The sequence below is a fragment of the Momordica charantia genome, assembly GCF_013281855.1.
Source record: "Momordica charantia cultivar OHB3-1 chromosome 9 unlocalized genomic scaffold, Mcharantia_2.0 BLBB01000009.1, whole genome shotgun sequence".
NCBI classification, from domain to species: domain Eukaryota; kingdom Viridiplantae; phylum Streptophyta; class Magnoliopsida; order Cucurbitales; family Cucurbitaceae; genus Momordica; species Momordica charantia.
Window position 1 is genome coordinate 2593142 of NW_028275167.1, and position 14090 is coordinate 2607231.

Sequence of the window (14090 nt, forward strand, 5' to 3'; positions counted from 1 at the left end):
GGTTCAATTTTAAAATGACAACTTTACCCAAATGACATACATCTGTAATATATCTTACTGTTGAAATATGTATATGATATATATACATATGATATGATATACTACTAATATGAGTATCTGATATACTTGTAATATGTATGTGATATATATCTGGTATACTACTAATATATGCTACTGATATGAGTGTATGTGCAATATTTATGTGATGTACCTCTAATATATTATTGATATGAGTGTCTGTGCAATATTTATGTGATATACCTCTAATATATTATTGATATGAGTGTCTGATTTATTACTGAATGACATATTTTGAAATATATAAAAGATTTTTTTGTTACAATCACACTTATTTATTTTCATTTTTGCTTTTCTTGCCCCATAAAAAGTGGGATTTTTTTTAATAATGCTATTTTCGAAACTAATTACGAAAATATGCCACTTTCCAAACGATTTACAAAAATAATGTTTTGGAAATGCAAGTCGTCTTTTGACGTGGCGCTTTGTGGTATCAGAGCCATGGTTTAAACCTAGCTGTGTCGGTGAATCCTCGAGTGCCGAACAAAGAAGTGGTGAGTCTCGAAAAGTGTGGTCATGGTGTAATCCGTAGGTGTGCTCTATCAGGTTGTGCCCAAAAGCCTTGGATAGGAGCAAGCTCTCGTTCGGGTCCAAGAGTAGACGGATGAGTGACTACTTGAGGGGAGGCTCGGTGGTACTTTGTTCGAGGGGAGGATTGTTGGGTTTGTAAAGTGATTGCAAACAAAGTCCCACATTGGCTAGGGAAGGGAATGATCTAATTTTTTTTAAAAAAATAAGGCTTGGTCGTCTCTTATGTTTGGCAGGATTTCAAAAATCCCGCCTAATCGTCTCTTCAAGAGACGACAATATAATTCTAGGCAAAAACAAAACAATTATTATGTATATATGACACAACATTTTAAATTAAAATGTATATTGTGGCGCAGTGGAGAAGAGATTGCTTGGTAAATTAAATGTCATGGGTTGGAGTTTTCTTTCGTTTTGGTAATATTATTATTGTTATTATAAAGGATTAACGTAAAAAAATATATATTATTATTTATTATTATTATTATTTTTTATCATTTAATAAAAAAAATATACCAAAACAGAAAAGAAAACTCCAAATATCACCACTAGAACCCATGATCTTTGACTTATAAGACAATCTCTTATCTACTGCGACACAGTATTCATTTTGTTCAAAAATGTTGTGTAATATATATATAATAAGAGTTTTGTTTTTGCTTAGAATAATATTGTCGCCTCTTGAAGGGACGACCAGGCGGGATTTTTGAAATCCCACCATACATGTCGTCTCTGACCAAGCCTTATTTTTTTAAAAAAAATTTTGCCACTTCACAAGAAGAGACGACCTGCTATTCCCAAAACATTATTTTTGGAAATAATTTGGGGAGTGACATATTTTAGTAATTACTTTCGAAAATAGTATTATTTTTAAAAAATCCATAAAAGGTGTTTCACTTTCTTACACATTATGATAATTAATTTCAATTAAACTAAAAAAAATCATTGTTAAATTAAAAAAATCCAACCTGAGCCTATAACTACCTCGCCCTATCGAATCAAATCAGACCAAAAGGGCATGATGTTTTTTTTGTTTTTCCTTTTTTTTATAGACGTTGAAGAGGTGAGTAAGGAGTGAGAAGGTGTCCCTGAAGATGGAGAAGTTCAAGTCGACGTCTGAGAATCTCATCATCTGGTGTGTTTGGGAAGAATGATAGAATAAATTATTTTGAAAAAAAAAAAGATTTAACCATGATTGATTTTCTAAAATCACAATTCAAGTGATACCTTGAAAATCAATTTAAAGTGATTTTAAATTCTCATAATCAATTTTTAAATTTACCGGACATGATTGGAAAGTTATTTTGGAAGGATAAAAATAATTACCAAAATCATTCTCAAACATACTCGAGAGGGAAACATCCCTCCCACCCCCAAATAAAAAATGTAATAGATTAATAATACAAATAGAGGAATGAAAATCAAATAAACAATACCCCTCCAACTTTGGATAAATCATAAAATGCATAAAAAAAGTTAATGAAGCTTTTGGTCTTTGGCAACAAACTAACAGCTGGCTCCATATTTAATTTGAAGGCATATGGAATATGAATCCTACTTTATGAAAAATGCTTTACCTTAGAGAAGAAGCTACTTAACAAAGTCAACAAGTCCAAGTCGTAAACAGCCACAAATTATTGTTACTTTTTTTCCTTCTTCACTTTTGCGAGTAGACAGCCAATCACAAGTGTCTTGTGTCTCCTTCATTTGCGCCTAAACCAACCCAACACAATTATTGGATTCATATGTTAAGGTTTCGTGTGGTCCCCAAATTAAAAATACCGAACATATATTTGGTAGTCAACGTGTTAAAACATCAACGACATCTACTTCTTATTTTGAGTTTAAATTATCAAATTTCAATATTTGTTAAATTGGATTCTGTCTGAGTAAAATGTTCTCTTAATAGCGTAAGTAGGTTAGTTTAAGAAAATAAAAATTTTAAATACAAAATTGAATGTATATAACTTTTTTTTAGAGTTGAATTGATTTAATTTCTTGACATGAATTCACTTAATTAACCCACCAAAATCAAATGAAGTAAAAAATATATCTGAAAATCGAATTAACCAACTATTTTTTTATTCTGCCTTTTAAGAAATTAAATTGATCCATAATATTATTTGAATTATAATTAGATTTGGATTTGATATAGTTTAGATTATATTATTTTAATTAACTTTCATATTTATATTAGATTTGAGATTATATTAGTATAAATGGGTTATTATACATAAATCAATTCAACGAAATCTAGTGTTCACTGGATCGGGTTGATTTGTTATAATTTTTTCCACTCTCCTAGGCCACAAACATGAATATTTTTTTTTTCAACTTATCAACTACCTTCACATGTGATTATCATTTTCCCTTCAATAATAAACAAGGTTTTGAACTTTAATGATGACTCATAATCTAATCAAACCATAAGCCAAGCTAATTGCTCAACATTCAGATCACATTCACTAATTAATGTCACTATTTTTAATTAATGAAAATTATTAATTATTATTTTATCTATCCAGAGACATTCCCTTGTCTCAAATTAGGAAAGCATCGTGATCAAACAACCAAAAAGATATATTCTTTTCATTAAAGACAGAAGATATCGACAGTTCATTATTTGATCCTATTTTTTATTATATACTTCTAATATCGGATTCATAATCGAGAGAATATTTCGTTTCTATAATTTGTTTAAATTTTGTAAATCTTTCCTAAACCGTCTTTTACTCTCTCTCTCTAATATAGTTGGTTAAAATACTTGACCATGAATCAAAGTAAGAATAGGTTTAAATACTGTAATTTTAACTTAGGTTAATTTTAATTTTAATTTTGTAGTTTCGAAACCGTCCTTGTATTTTTGAAATGTTTGTTTTTTATTCCTCTAATTCTAACTTAGTTCTTCTATTTTCATTTTTGTATAATTTCTTTGGATCGCAATTTTAGCAGGAGATTTCACTCACTTAATTTTTTTAAATGTAACTATATATTTGTATTAAATGGTTTAATCGTTTATAAAAATATTGGTGGTAAAATTTTACAAATAGAAACCAAAATGTTATATTTTCAAAAGTACAAAGATTGAAACGAAGATTTTTTAAAGTACATGGACTAAATTGATCAAAAGTTAAAAAGGAGAAGAATCAAAATAGATTTTTTTAAAGGACCAAAATTAACCAAAATGTAAAGTACAAATAAAAAATGTCATGTATCCAAACTAGAGCAATTTGTGAGATTTGACAAGATCACAAAGATTAAATTAAATCTTTTAAAATTATGAAGACTAAATGTGATATAATAAAGTCATCTAATCTACTTATTTTCTCAAAATCGGAGTTCAAATGTCGTAGCATTAACAATTGTTCAGTAAGATCAGTCGAGGTTCACAAGGCATACCCTCATATTTATTATACCAAAGAAAAAAACAAAATTGGCAATTTAACCTAAGAGACAAGTAATTAAATTCATTCCGATATATATATTGAAATAAAATTCATTCCGATATTAATTACAATCTGTATTATCTTATATATATATATATATATAAAATCAGATGAAGAGATTGTGGCCGGAATTTTAAACGAGGGTACAACTGTCAAAATGGAAAAACTCCAAACAAATCCGTTAAGTAAGGCCAGCTATTAACGGACGGCTCCACGTTTTATCTCCCCTCGCTAAATTTCCGTCCCTTCGCCTTTTTTACTTTTCTTTTTTTTCGGAGTTTCCATAAATTTTAACCGACAACGTTTTATCCATTTTATTACGGCCTAGATTTACCCCTCCAGATCCCTTGGCCGAACAAGGCCTACAAATCACCACCAAATTTTCACTGCCAAAAAGTAAAATTAAAAATTAAAAAAAGAAAAAAGAGAACTTTTTGGTTAATAATTTCAAGATCCTTTCTCATGGATCCGCGCGTTTTTATTTTTAGTGGGAGAGACAGAGTCCGACGTGGCACTTCCCTCTTCCACTCCCCGTCGTCGTCTCTCTTCAAAACACAGCTGGGATCATCTTTTTCTTCCTTAGACCGCACTTTTTCGGCGGATTACAGTACGGATTATTTTTTTTCTCCTCCATTTTTCTCTCTCTCTCTACAGTTTTTACATTCCGTTTTTTAACCAATTTTTTTCTGTCGTCAAGCTCCTCTGCTTCTCTTGCTCTGTCTTTTCTGTGGAGATGATTTCATGATGTTCTTCCATTTGCCGTCCTCCTTTTCTTCTTTCAATCCTTCAATGGTGGGACAGATTTTTTGACGTCTGGTTTTTGCTCTTCTGGGTTTCTTGCCATGTGGGTTTCTCGGGTTTTGGATTCTTGATTGATTGATGCGTTTACTGGTTCCAATCGCGGAGTTCTTCTTTGCCTTGTTATTGGGTTTTGGATTCTCCCCATTTTCCTGATCCCTCGGTTTTCTTCCTTATTTTAACCCCTCAACTTCCGTTTCCCATCGAGTTTGCTTCCATTTCGAAATGTTCGACATGTTCTTCAAGCCTAAGTTCTTCACAAAATGGTAAGCAACTTTTCGCAAACTCTTTTCTCTCGGAATTGATTCTGATTCTCATTTCTCTGGGTTTTCCTTTTAACCATTTTTTTATGCAGCAAATCTTGCGTGAAGCTTTTGAAGATGCGGCTGGATACAATCCGGAAGAAGAAGAATGCGGTTCTCAAGTTTTTGAAGAATGACATTGCTGAGCTTCTCAGAAGTGGTCTCGACCAAAACGCCTATAATAGGGTCTGTTCTTCTTCTTTCTCCGTTTCTTAATCTGGGTTTTTCGATTCTTAATCTCTGGTTGGTTTTTGATTCTGTAAATTATGGTTTTCAATCACCCACATGATGAATCTATACTTTCTTGCCTTTTAGTTCCTTTCTGTGCTTTCGCTTTATGTGTTAAAATTAGACCCCACTGACCAAAGCTTTTGGCCTCCTTTACACATTCTTCTTTAAGTTAATGTCACATCATTTTTAATTCCTTATCTTTCTGTGCTTGTTCTTCACAACTCTTGAGAAGTTTTGGTTTATCTTCTCCTGGTTTTCATCGCTAATCTTGTGTAATTGCTTGTGCTGATGGTGAAACAGGCTGAAGGGCTTCTTGTTGAGCGGAATGTATTGAAATGTTATGATCTGATTGATGAGTTTTCTGGGACGATCTATAATCAACTTTCTGTCTTGAGTAAGCAGAGGTAGATATCATTGCTTTCAGAACAATTTCTCTTTTTCAGGCTTGAACTTGTATAGATGAACTTATATGTGGCTTTCCCACTTTTTTGTTTCTTCTCTAGTGAGTGTCCCGACGAATGCCGAGAAGCAGTCGCGTCGCTGATTTACGCTGCAGCGAGATTCGCTGACTTGCCTGAATTGCGGGAGCTAAGGAGTCTCTTTACTGCGAAATATGGAAGATCCTTTGAACAATTTACCAACAAAGAGGTTGTTCTTTGTGGCTCCTTTCTATTGATAAAAACTCGATTTGAGGGTGTTTCTTCTTTTTATATTGAAATGTGTTTCGGTTTGGGTTCTTGCTTTCCCTTTTAGCTCATCGAGAAGCCGAGTGCGATGGCAATGACTAAAGAGGTGAAGCTCCAGCTACTCCAGGAGATAGCACAGGAATCAGGCATTGAATGGAATTCCAAGGCTTTGGAACAACAACTGTATACTCCTCCCCAAAATACAGTAAGTTGATTTGCTCTTTACTGAATTTTCTCTACCTTTTTGATCGAGATGAGCGAATGTTAAAGTAGTATGAGATTTGAGAGGGCCGAATTGTTTCGATTTTGAGTGATTTCTACCAAGTTCTGTTGAATGGAGTTCATGAAAATGATGCATTTTCATTATTTGTATGTATTGTTGATTTTCCTTCATTTTGTTGATGGTACACTTGGATACAGCCTGATGAGGAGCCAAATGCAGACAGAAGAAACAAAGCCAAGGTTGTTTCTATTCCAGTGTTTGAAAGAAAGACGAGCTTGCTTCAAAAAAAGGACAACAGCGACGACGATTCCATCTTCGACAGTAGAAGCGAAGACAATGGAACCGAAACCTCAACAGGAGATAGCAGTACTGATCAAGATGTTCAGAAAGGTGTATTTGAGGATGAAGTAGAAGATCGAAAACCTTTCTACCTTAGATTTATCCCACCTCCCTACCTCAAATCCAAGCCTAGCAAAAAGGAAGCGAGTTTTGAGAAGCCAGCCGTGGAAGAGAAGCCGAAACCCAGATCTGTGAGGCGAAGAAATAGTAAACTTGAGCCTACAAGGGACATCAACATTGGCAATGTCGACAACTCCGCGAACGATGGTACAGAAAAGGCTAGTTCGAGTCGAAACAAAGGAAAAGAAACCATGATGGGAGAAGAGAAAGGTGCAGGGGAGGAAGAGAGGATGTTAGATGGGCTTTTGATGCATTATAGTAAGAAAAAATCAACTCAAGAATCAAACAGAGCAAAAGGCAACCTTAAATCCCAAAAACACAAAGAACAAGATGAACCTCAAAGGACCAAAAATTCAAAAGCTGAGGAGGACCTTTCTGTCCCAGGAAGATCAGTTTCACTTCCCAGAGACACAAATGAGCCAATTGTTCCAATGAAGAGGCATACTAGAAACAATTCCTTTGTGCATCCTAAGCTCCCGGATTACGACCAACTCGCAGCTCGGTTTGCAGCTCTCAAAGAGAAGTAAAAGTCATTGATATCGTTCCAGTATTATCGAGTAATTATTGAATGTGACTGACACAAGATGGAAAAGTCTCCTCCTCGGAGATTCTCTTTTTTAGAAACCGGCCCAATTGCACACTTGCAATTCTATCTAGGAAATTCTAATTCTCCCTTGGCAATGTCTAAATACTTTATAGCATGTAGTGTGCAGTGCTTTACAAGTGCAGTAAAATTTCTCTAAAAAGTGGTACATAATTCACATTTACAGATATTTTCAGTGCCATTTTACTCTTGTCTTGAGCCTTATTTTTAACCTTAATTTTGATTAGAGACAGACATCCTGAAATAATTTGTCGGAGAATCCACGACAGGAAGGAAGACAACCTTGGGAGTCGTTAATTCAAAGGATTTTACGATTGGTCCATGCTGTTACTGTTTGGCCACTTTTTCTTAGACAAACAGACAAATTTTCTAGTTCCTCAAAATGACCAAAATCCTTGTCAGGATATTAAATATATGCTCGCACGGAAGTGGAATTTTTATTTTATAAATTCTATAATATATAATAATTAGTATATATAGATGTAAAAATTCGAATTTACGAACAAGTATTACTCATATTATTGATAATAATACAATACTTTGAAATATTGTATTTGATCCAAATTTAGTTATGCAAATATTTTAGGTTAAATTTTATTGTTCAATTGGTTAAATGCATGAACTCCCACTCCTATTTTCACATATTGTTAAAAAACAAATATATAATTTATTTAGGAATTAGGACTCTGAATACTTTATAATAATAAGATTTAAAATTAAAACTGAATAAAAAAGAATAAAAACATTGGTCAGCCATTTTTTTCAAAAAGACATTAATATTCTCGCCAACAATAACAGCGATGGAATATAAAAACCTTGCGTTAAGTTGCAATGACCAATCACATTTATGATCTAATTTAAGGCATATTTTCCGTATTTTATTTTTATTTTTTCTAATTAAAAATACAAAGGTGTCTGAAACGACGACGTATTGTACTGTCATCTCCTCCATTGCTTCTGCGAGACTGCGAGTGCTGCCTTTTTCTTTTTGCCTTTTCCTTCTAAAAGGAAGAAACCTGCAACGAAGAAAGGAAAGAAACCTCTTTTTTCGTCATTCGAAGAACATCACAAACGTAAAGTAGATCTTGATTCTCTCATTCGTCTTATATCCGAAGCCTCCTTCATGTTCAATTCTCAGAGAAATCTCCCCTCTTCTTCGCCATTTCACGATGGGCTGTTCACAATCCAAGATCGAGAACGAGGAGGTGGTTTCCCGATGTAAGGATCGAAAATTGTTTATGAAAGATGCCGTCGCCGCCCGGAATGCCTTCGCGGCGGCGCATTCTTCCTATGCTATGTCGCTCAAGAACACCGGTGCCGTTTTGAGCGATTACGCGCATGGAGAGGGCCCGGCTCCCGTGCCTGCTGCAGCCGTTGTTCAATCGGCGGCGTCGGCGGCAGCGTCGGCGTCTTATAATAGCCTGCCTCCGCCGCCGCCGCCGCTTCCCGGTTCTCCTAGCACGCAGCTCCAGCACGCGACGAGTATGTTCGAAATCAAGGCCTCGAAGGTTGAATCGAAGCGTGTGGAGCCGGTTATTGAGGAAGTCGATGAAAATGATATTGAAATCGAATGCTCCGTCGGTCCGTTGCGGAGGAGGAGCAGTAGAGAAGGCGGCGGACATGGCGGTAAAATGGCACTTGCGGGAGGAGAAAACCGTCCACCTCCACCTTCGAGCGAGAACCGTCGTGTTCACGCGCCGTCGCCTCAGGATTCGACATACGATTATTTGTTTTCGTTGGAAAATATGCCGGCTTCGACGTTGAGCGGTGTCGAGGATTTTGGTACTAATACAGAAGCGATGGAGCGGAGAGCGGCGGGGTCGGAGAAATCCGGCGAAGAACCGCCATCGTCTTCGGTGGGGAAAACGTCGAAGAAGGTGAGACAAGTAGGTTTTCCGGGTTCGAGCGAAGGGAAAAGAATTGTTAAAGGGAATATCAATCTTCTGCAAATCTTCATGGAGCTAGATGATCATTTTCTTAAAGCTTCAGAAAGTGCTCACGAGGTTTCGAAGATGCTCGAGGCCACTCGGCTCCATTTCCACTCAAATTTTGCCGATAATCGAGGTAACCAGCTCGATTTCTATACCAACTTCAAAATTAATCGTTCAATCATTTGAAGAAACAGAGGAACTTTAATTTATTGATTGTGGAAACCGTTCCAATTTTGTTTTTGCGTTTGATTCCTCAGGACACATCGATCATTCTGCTAGAGTGATGCGTGTTATAACATGGAACAGATCATTCAGAGGATTACCCAACAATGATGATTTGAATGATGATTTTGATACAGAGGAACATGAAACTCATGCCACTGTGTTGGACAAATTGCTCGCTTGGGAGAAGAAACTATTCGAGGAAGTGAAGGTCGAAAATCTCGAATCCCTTTTTCTCTCGCTCTCCATTTCTTGTATTTTACTGAAAAATTCACTTGTTCCTACTGTTTTTCGGATAGGCAGGTGAAATCATGAAGTTTGAGTACCAAAAGAAGGTTGCTGCTCTGAACAAGCTGAAGAAAAAAGGCTCCAATTTTGAAGCAGTTGAGAAAGCCAAGGCCACTGTCAGCCATTTGCACACCAGATACATCGTTGACATGCAATCCATGGATTCCACTGTCTCCGAGATCAACCGCATTCGAGATCAACAGTTGTATCCTAAACTTGTTCAGCTTGTCAATGGGTAATGAGTTCTTCTGATATGAAACAATGCTTAAATTTAGATTAACAAAAAAGCATTTGGCCCTCTATTTTCATTTAGTCCCTAAATCTCAATACGTAATGATTTAACTCAAGTATACAATGATTTAGTATCTGATTTGGTCCTGAGGAATATATTGATCAGTGTTTTACAGTTTATTAAGTTATGAATTGCAGAATGGCTAGTATGTGGGAAACTATGTATTTTCACCATGGAAGCCAGTTGAAGGTTGTGGCTGCTCTGAGATTGCTGGATATCTCTCAGTCGCCCAAAGAAACAAGCGATCACCACCATGAGCGCACGGTGCAGCTTTGGGCCGTCGTGCAGGAGTGGCATTCCCAATTGGAGAAGCTTCTTAGCCGTCAGAAAGATTACATAAAGGCTCTCTCAAATTGGTTAAGGCTGAATCTGATCCCTACAGAGAGCAGTCTAAAGGAGAAGGTTTCTTCCCCTCCAAGGGTCTGCAGCCCCCCAATTAAAGGGCTCCTCCATGCTTGGCAGGACCATCTCGAGAAGCTCCCCGACGAGGTCCTCCGAAATGCCATATTCACTTTCGCTACTGTGATCAACACCATAATGCAGAGCCAGGAGGAGGAGATGAAAATGAAGGCAAAATGTCAGGAGACTGAGAAGGAGCTGGCGCGGAAGAGTAGGCAATTCAAGGACTGGCAGAAGAAGTATGTGCAGCGGAGAACTGCCGATGAAGCGAACGCAGAGGAAACGGGAGATAAAGACGCTGTGGCGGAGAGGCAGGCCGTGGTCGAGGCAGTAGAGAAGAGGCTGGAGGAAGAAAGGGAAGAGTACCAAAGGGTATGCGTCCATGTGAGGGAGAAGTCATTGGGGAGCTTGAAAAACCAGCTGCCAGAGCTGTTCAGGGCATTGTCTGAGTTTTCGTTGGCTTGTTCACAAATGTATAGGCACTTGAAATCAATGTCACAGCCGCAGCCGCTGCCCTCCAGCAGGCCACATAATCAAACAACGGCACAAGGAGTTGCAATTGCAACATAAACACAGACGAAGAAGCAAGTTACTTAAAGGTGTTTCTCTTGATTCTTCTTTTTTTCTATCTCTTTTTGTCATAGTACTGTACTGTTAATTGTTATTACAAAGTATAATGTGACACGATTACAAAGAAAGTTTGGTATAAAAATGAAGCAATTGAAGACAACCAAGTCGCGAGTTAATTTCTTTACTTCTATGAATGATTTTATTTTTCGCCTTCAAGATAATCTAGTTGGCAAGAATTTGAGATTTCTAAGTTTGAACCTTAGGGTAGATGCGGATGCTCTTAAATATAGGGAAACAAAGCTCTGACTCACAACAAAAAAGAATGATTTTATTTTTCCTAAACATGTGAAATATCATTATGCTTCATCTTTAGGTAATTTTCAATTGGTTAAAACAAATTTAACAGTTTTTTTCCATTGGTGGCCTAATTGAAAATTTATAAAGTTTAAATCGAAAATATGTAAATATTAAAAATTGAATAGAGAATGGCAATTGAAACAGAGTTTTTTTAAGTAGTTTAGGAAACCATTTCCAGGGGAGTCTCTCAAGCAAGTTCTAGATTATTCAGCATTACTTCTTATAATTTTGTATTATATATTTGGATTTTTAAAATTATTATATGGTTTTCTTCTCAAATTAATTTAAAATGTTAAATAAAAAATTTCGATTGGTATGAAATGTTTCCAAGAAATGAATAAAAAATAACCCAGAAAGTAAAATTTTTTTAGCACTACCATAGTGAGAATCCATAAATTTTATTTTAGTCCATAAATTTTATTTTAGTTCAAAAAAAAGTTTTGATCTTTACCCTTTATTTATTTATTTTTCTTTCACAAATTAATGACATAGTAGCTTACAACTTTTAATAACACCATCAACCATTTTCAATTAAATAACGTGGAAGTCGACAATGCCAAATTGCTTTAGACACCACCACACCTAGAAAAAAACCAACATTTGAATAAAAAACAAACATTTGAATTAGAAGCAAAATAAACCATGCTGTACTAAAAAAATAATAAATAAATAAAACTTTAAGGGACGCTCTATGGACCTTGATCAACCCGTCTCAACACCACTTTGCCCCTACGAATGTAAGACAGAAATTAACATTAAATTCATATCTCGTGAGCGAGGATCTAGAATTTTAGTGTACAAACATAAATAAATAAATATATATAATGGAAAAATATGAATTTTAAACTCGAACATGACAGACATGTGTCATTGGTTTCAACGGAGATCCACCTCTCCCATAGACTTACTAAGTTTTTTTTTTGTTATATCAAGCACACATAAAAAGTTAAAACTATTTATTTTAAATGAAAAAAATACATTTCTCTAAAAAAAACAATGTTTAAAAATCAAAATAGGTTGACGTTGAGTTCCAACCCAAGACTATAAAAACATATTAAACAAACTAAGATGAGATTCAACCATAAAAATATATTTAAAAAGAAAAAAATATGTTTAAAAAAATAAATAAATATATATTTTTAAAAATAATAATAACAATAAAAATATATTTAAATGAAAAAATTAACAGGCCGAAAGATATTTTATTTAATAAATTATATACTATATTTTATTTAACTAAAATTCAGGCCACGTACCCGTGGTCCCAACATAAAATTCCACATATTTACTAAGTTTTTTTTTTTTTAGTTATATCAAGCCCCCATAAAATATTTGCAAATTTATTAAGCCAGATTCAGATGCTTAACCAACATGAGAAATCATTAATTTATCTCAATTTAACTCGTTAATTGGGTAGGCGACATTAATTTAACTCGTATAAGGGGGATGTTAAGCAATTTACCACTGTAAAATAATATCGAAGTTAAAAGGTTTCTTCTAGAAGTTTCCTTCAAACAAATTTGTGGTACGTACAGTTGTGAATTTGTTATTTTTAGCCATAATTCTGTTATAAGATTTTGTCAAATGGATTTAAACCATCAAATAAAATATAGAAAAAAGAAATCCAAAGAATTCTCAACTCCATAGCGTAATTATAGTGCTAATTATAGTTCAGTGGTATGTATATAAACTCCTCCCCACACCACTCTCAAATCAAGCCTTCACTACTCTTGCAGTTCTTCACCTTCATTTCATAGAACTGCAATTCATTCAATAATTTCCGAAAGGAAAAGAAAACAAAAAACCCCAAAACCAAAAACAAAATAAAATAATGGCCCGCCAATTCGTTGCTTTTGCCCTCGTGCTCTTCGCCGTCGTCGGCTTCGCCTGCGCGGCTTCCCCGGCCGAACCCCCGAAGGCCGCGGCCAACAGCACCGCCGCCGACGCCGGAGCAGCTGCGGCCCCCGGCGCCGACAACGAGATCGGAAACACTGACGGAGCCGCCGCTGCTCCGGGAGCAGGCGAAGACATCGTCGAAGGCCCAGTGGGTGGACCCGGCGCCGCCGCCGGAGGTGATCTTGTGCCGGCAGAATCGCCCAAGAGCGGTGCCGAGGCTGTGAAGATTTCCGCCGTCGCCGGAGTCGCAGCAATCGCCGGCTTTTTCTGCTTCTAAGTATTATTAATTCTGCCACAGATTCTGATTCTTGTATGTTTATTGTTTGTGATGAAATAATAAAGTGAGGGTTCCATAAATTCAATTTGTCTTCGTCTTCTTCATTTTCGTTATTTGTTTTCCATTTTATGAATTCAAATACAAAATTCTATTAATTTGGGTTTTCTGTTTTTACGGACTTATTTCAAAATTTGAGCACAAATTAAATATAGCAAAAAAATTGAAAAAGAGCAACAAAATGGAAAAAAATATTGTATCTCATGGTAAGGTAAGACATTTCTATCCTACTAAAAAAAATCAACAAAATGCTACTAATGTAAACCTATATTAATATTAATCATTTTCAATTTATTTAAAAATAAAAAATGTTTATTAGTATATTTTAATATTTTTTATGGTTTTCTAATTTCTCCAACTTTTAGATTTTCTATGAAGTTGAGATCTCTATTACCTAAAACCTTCCTAGTTTTTCTTTTCAATTGTATTAAAATTTTGGAAATTCT

General features: G+C 35.4%; 3 protein-coding genes across 3 annotated transcripts; all 3 read left to right on the plus strand.

The window, feature by feature from the left end:
• The first annotated feature begins 4548 nt into the window (after nt 1-4548).
• On the plus strand, nt 4549-7536 carry LOC111015509 (Regulator of Vps4 activity in the MVB pathway protein). The gene is made up of 6 exons (XM_088116951.1): nt 4549-5116; nt 5206-5338; nt 5684-5787; nt 5887-6031; nt 6137-6274; nt 6490-7536. Exons 1-6 carry the CDS (start codon nt 5076-5078, stop codon nt 7276-7278), a joined length of 1350 nt encoding a protein of 449 aa, XP_087973077.1. The 5' UTR covers nt 4549-5075; the 3' UTR covers nt 7279-7536.
• A 791-nt stretch (nt 7537-8327) lies between these two features.
• On the plus strand, nt 8328-11221 carry LOC111021977 (protein ALTERED PHOSPHATE STARVATION RESPONSE 1). The gene is made up of 4 exons (XM_022299127.2): nt 8328-9419; nt 9544-9719; nt 9808-10031; nt 10226-11221. Exons 1-4 carry the CDS (start codon nt 8525-8527, stop codon nt 11055-11057), a joined length of 2127 nt encoding a protein of 708 aa, XP_022154819.1. The 5' UTR covers nt 8328-8524; the 3' UTR covers nt 11058-11221.
• Nucleotides 11222-13132: 1911 nt separating this feature from the next.
• On the plus strand, nt 13133-13667 carry BCP1 (homolog of Brassica campestris pollen protein 1). Its single transcript, XM_022296520.2, has one exon. The coding sequence runs from the start codon at nt 13246-13248 to the stop codon at nt 13585-13587; it is 342 nt and encodes a 113-aa protein (XP_022152212.1). The 5' UTR covers nt 13133-13245; the 3' UTR covers nt 13588-13667.
• Nucleotides 13668-14090: the final 423 nt, after the last annotated feature.

Coding starts and splice junctions, on each gene's coding strand:
- LOC111015509 (XM_088116951.1), top strand. CDS start 5,076: ATGTTCGACATGTTCTTCAAGCCTAAGTTCTTCACAAAATG. Junction 5,339..5,683: donor ACCAAAACGCCTATAATAGG/GTCTGTTCTTCT, acceptor ATGGTGAAACAG/GCTGAAGGGCTTCTTGTTGA. Junction 5,788..5,886: donor TCTGTCTTGAGTAAGCAGAG/GTAGATATCATT, acceptor TTTCTTCTCTAG/TGAGTGTCCCGACGAATGCC.
- LOC111021977 (XM_022299127.2), top strand. CDS start 8,525: ATGGGCTGTTCACAATCCAAGATCGAGAACGAGGAGGTGGTTTCCCGA. Junction 9,420..9,543: donor AAATTTTGCCGATAATCGAG/GTAACCAGCTCG, acceptor TTGATTCCTCAG/GACACATCGATCATTCTGCT. Junction 10,032..10,225: donor CTTGTTCAGCTTGTCAATGG/GTAATGAGTTCT, acceptor TATGAATTGCAG/AATGGCTAGTATGTGGGAAA.
- BCP1 (XM_022296520.2), top strand. CDS start 13,246: ATGGCCCGCCAATTCGTTGCTTTTGCCCTCGTGCTCTTCGCCGTCGTC.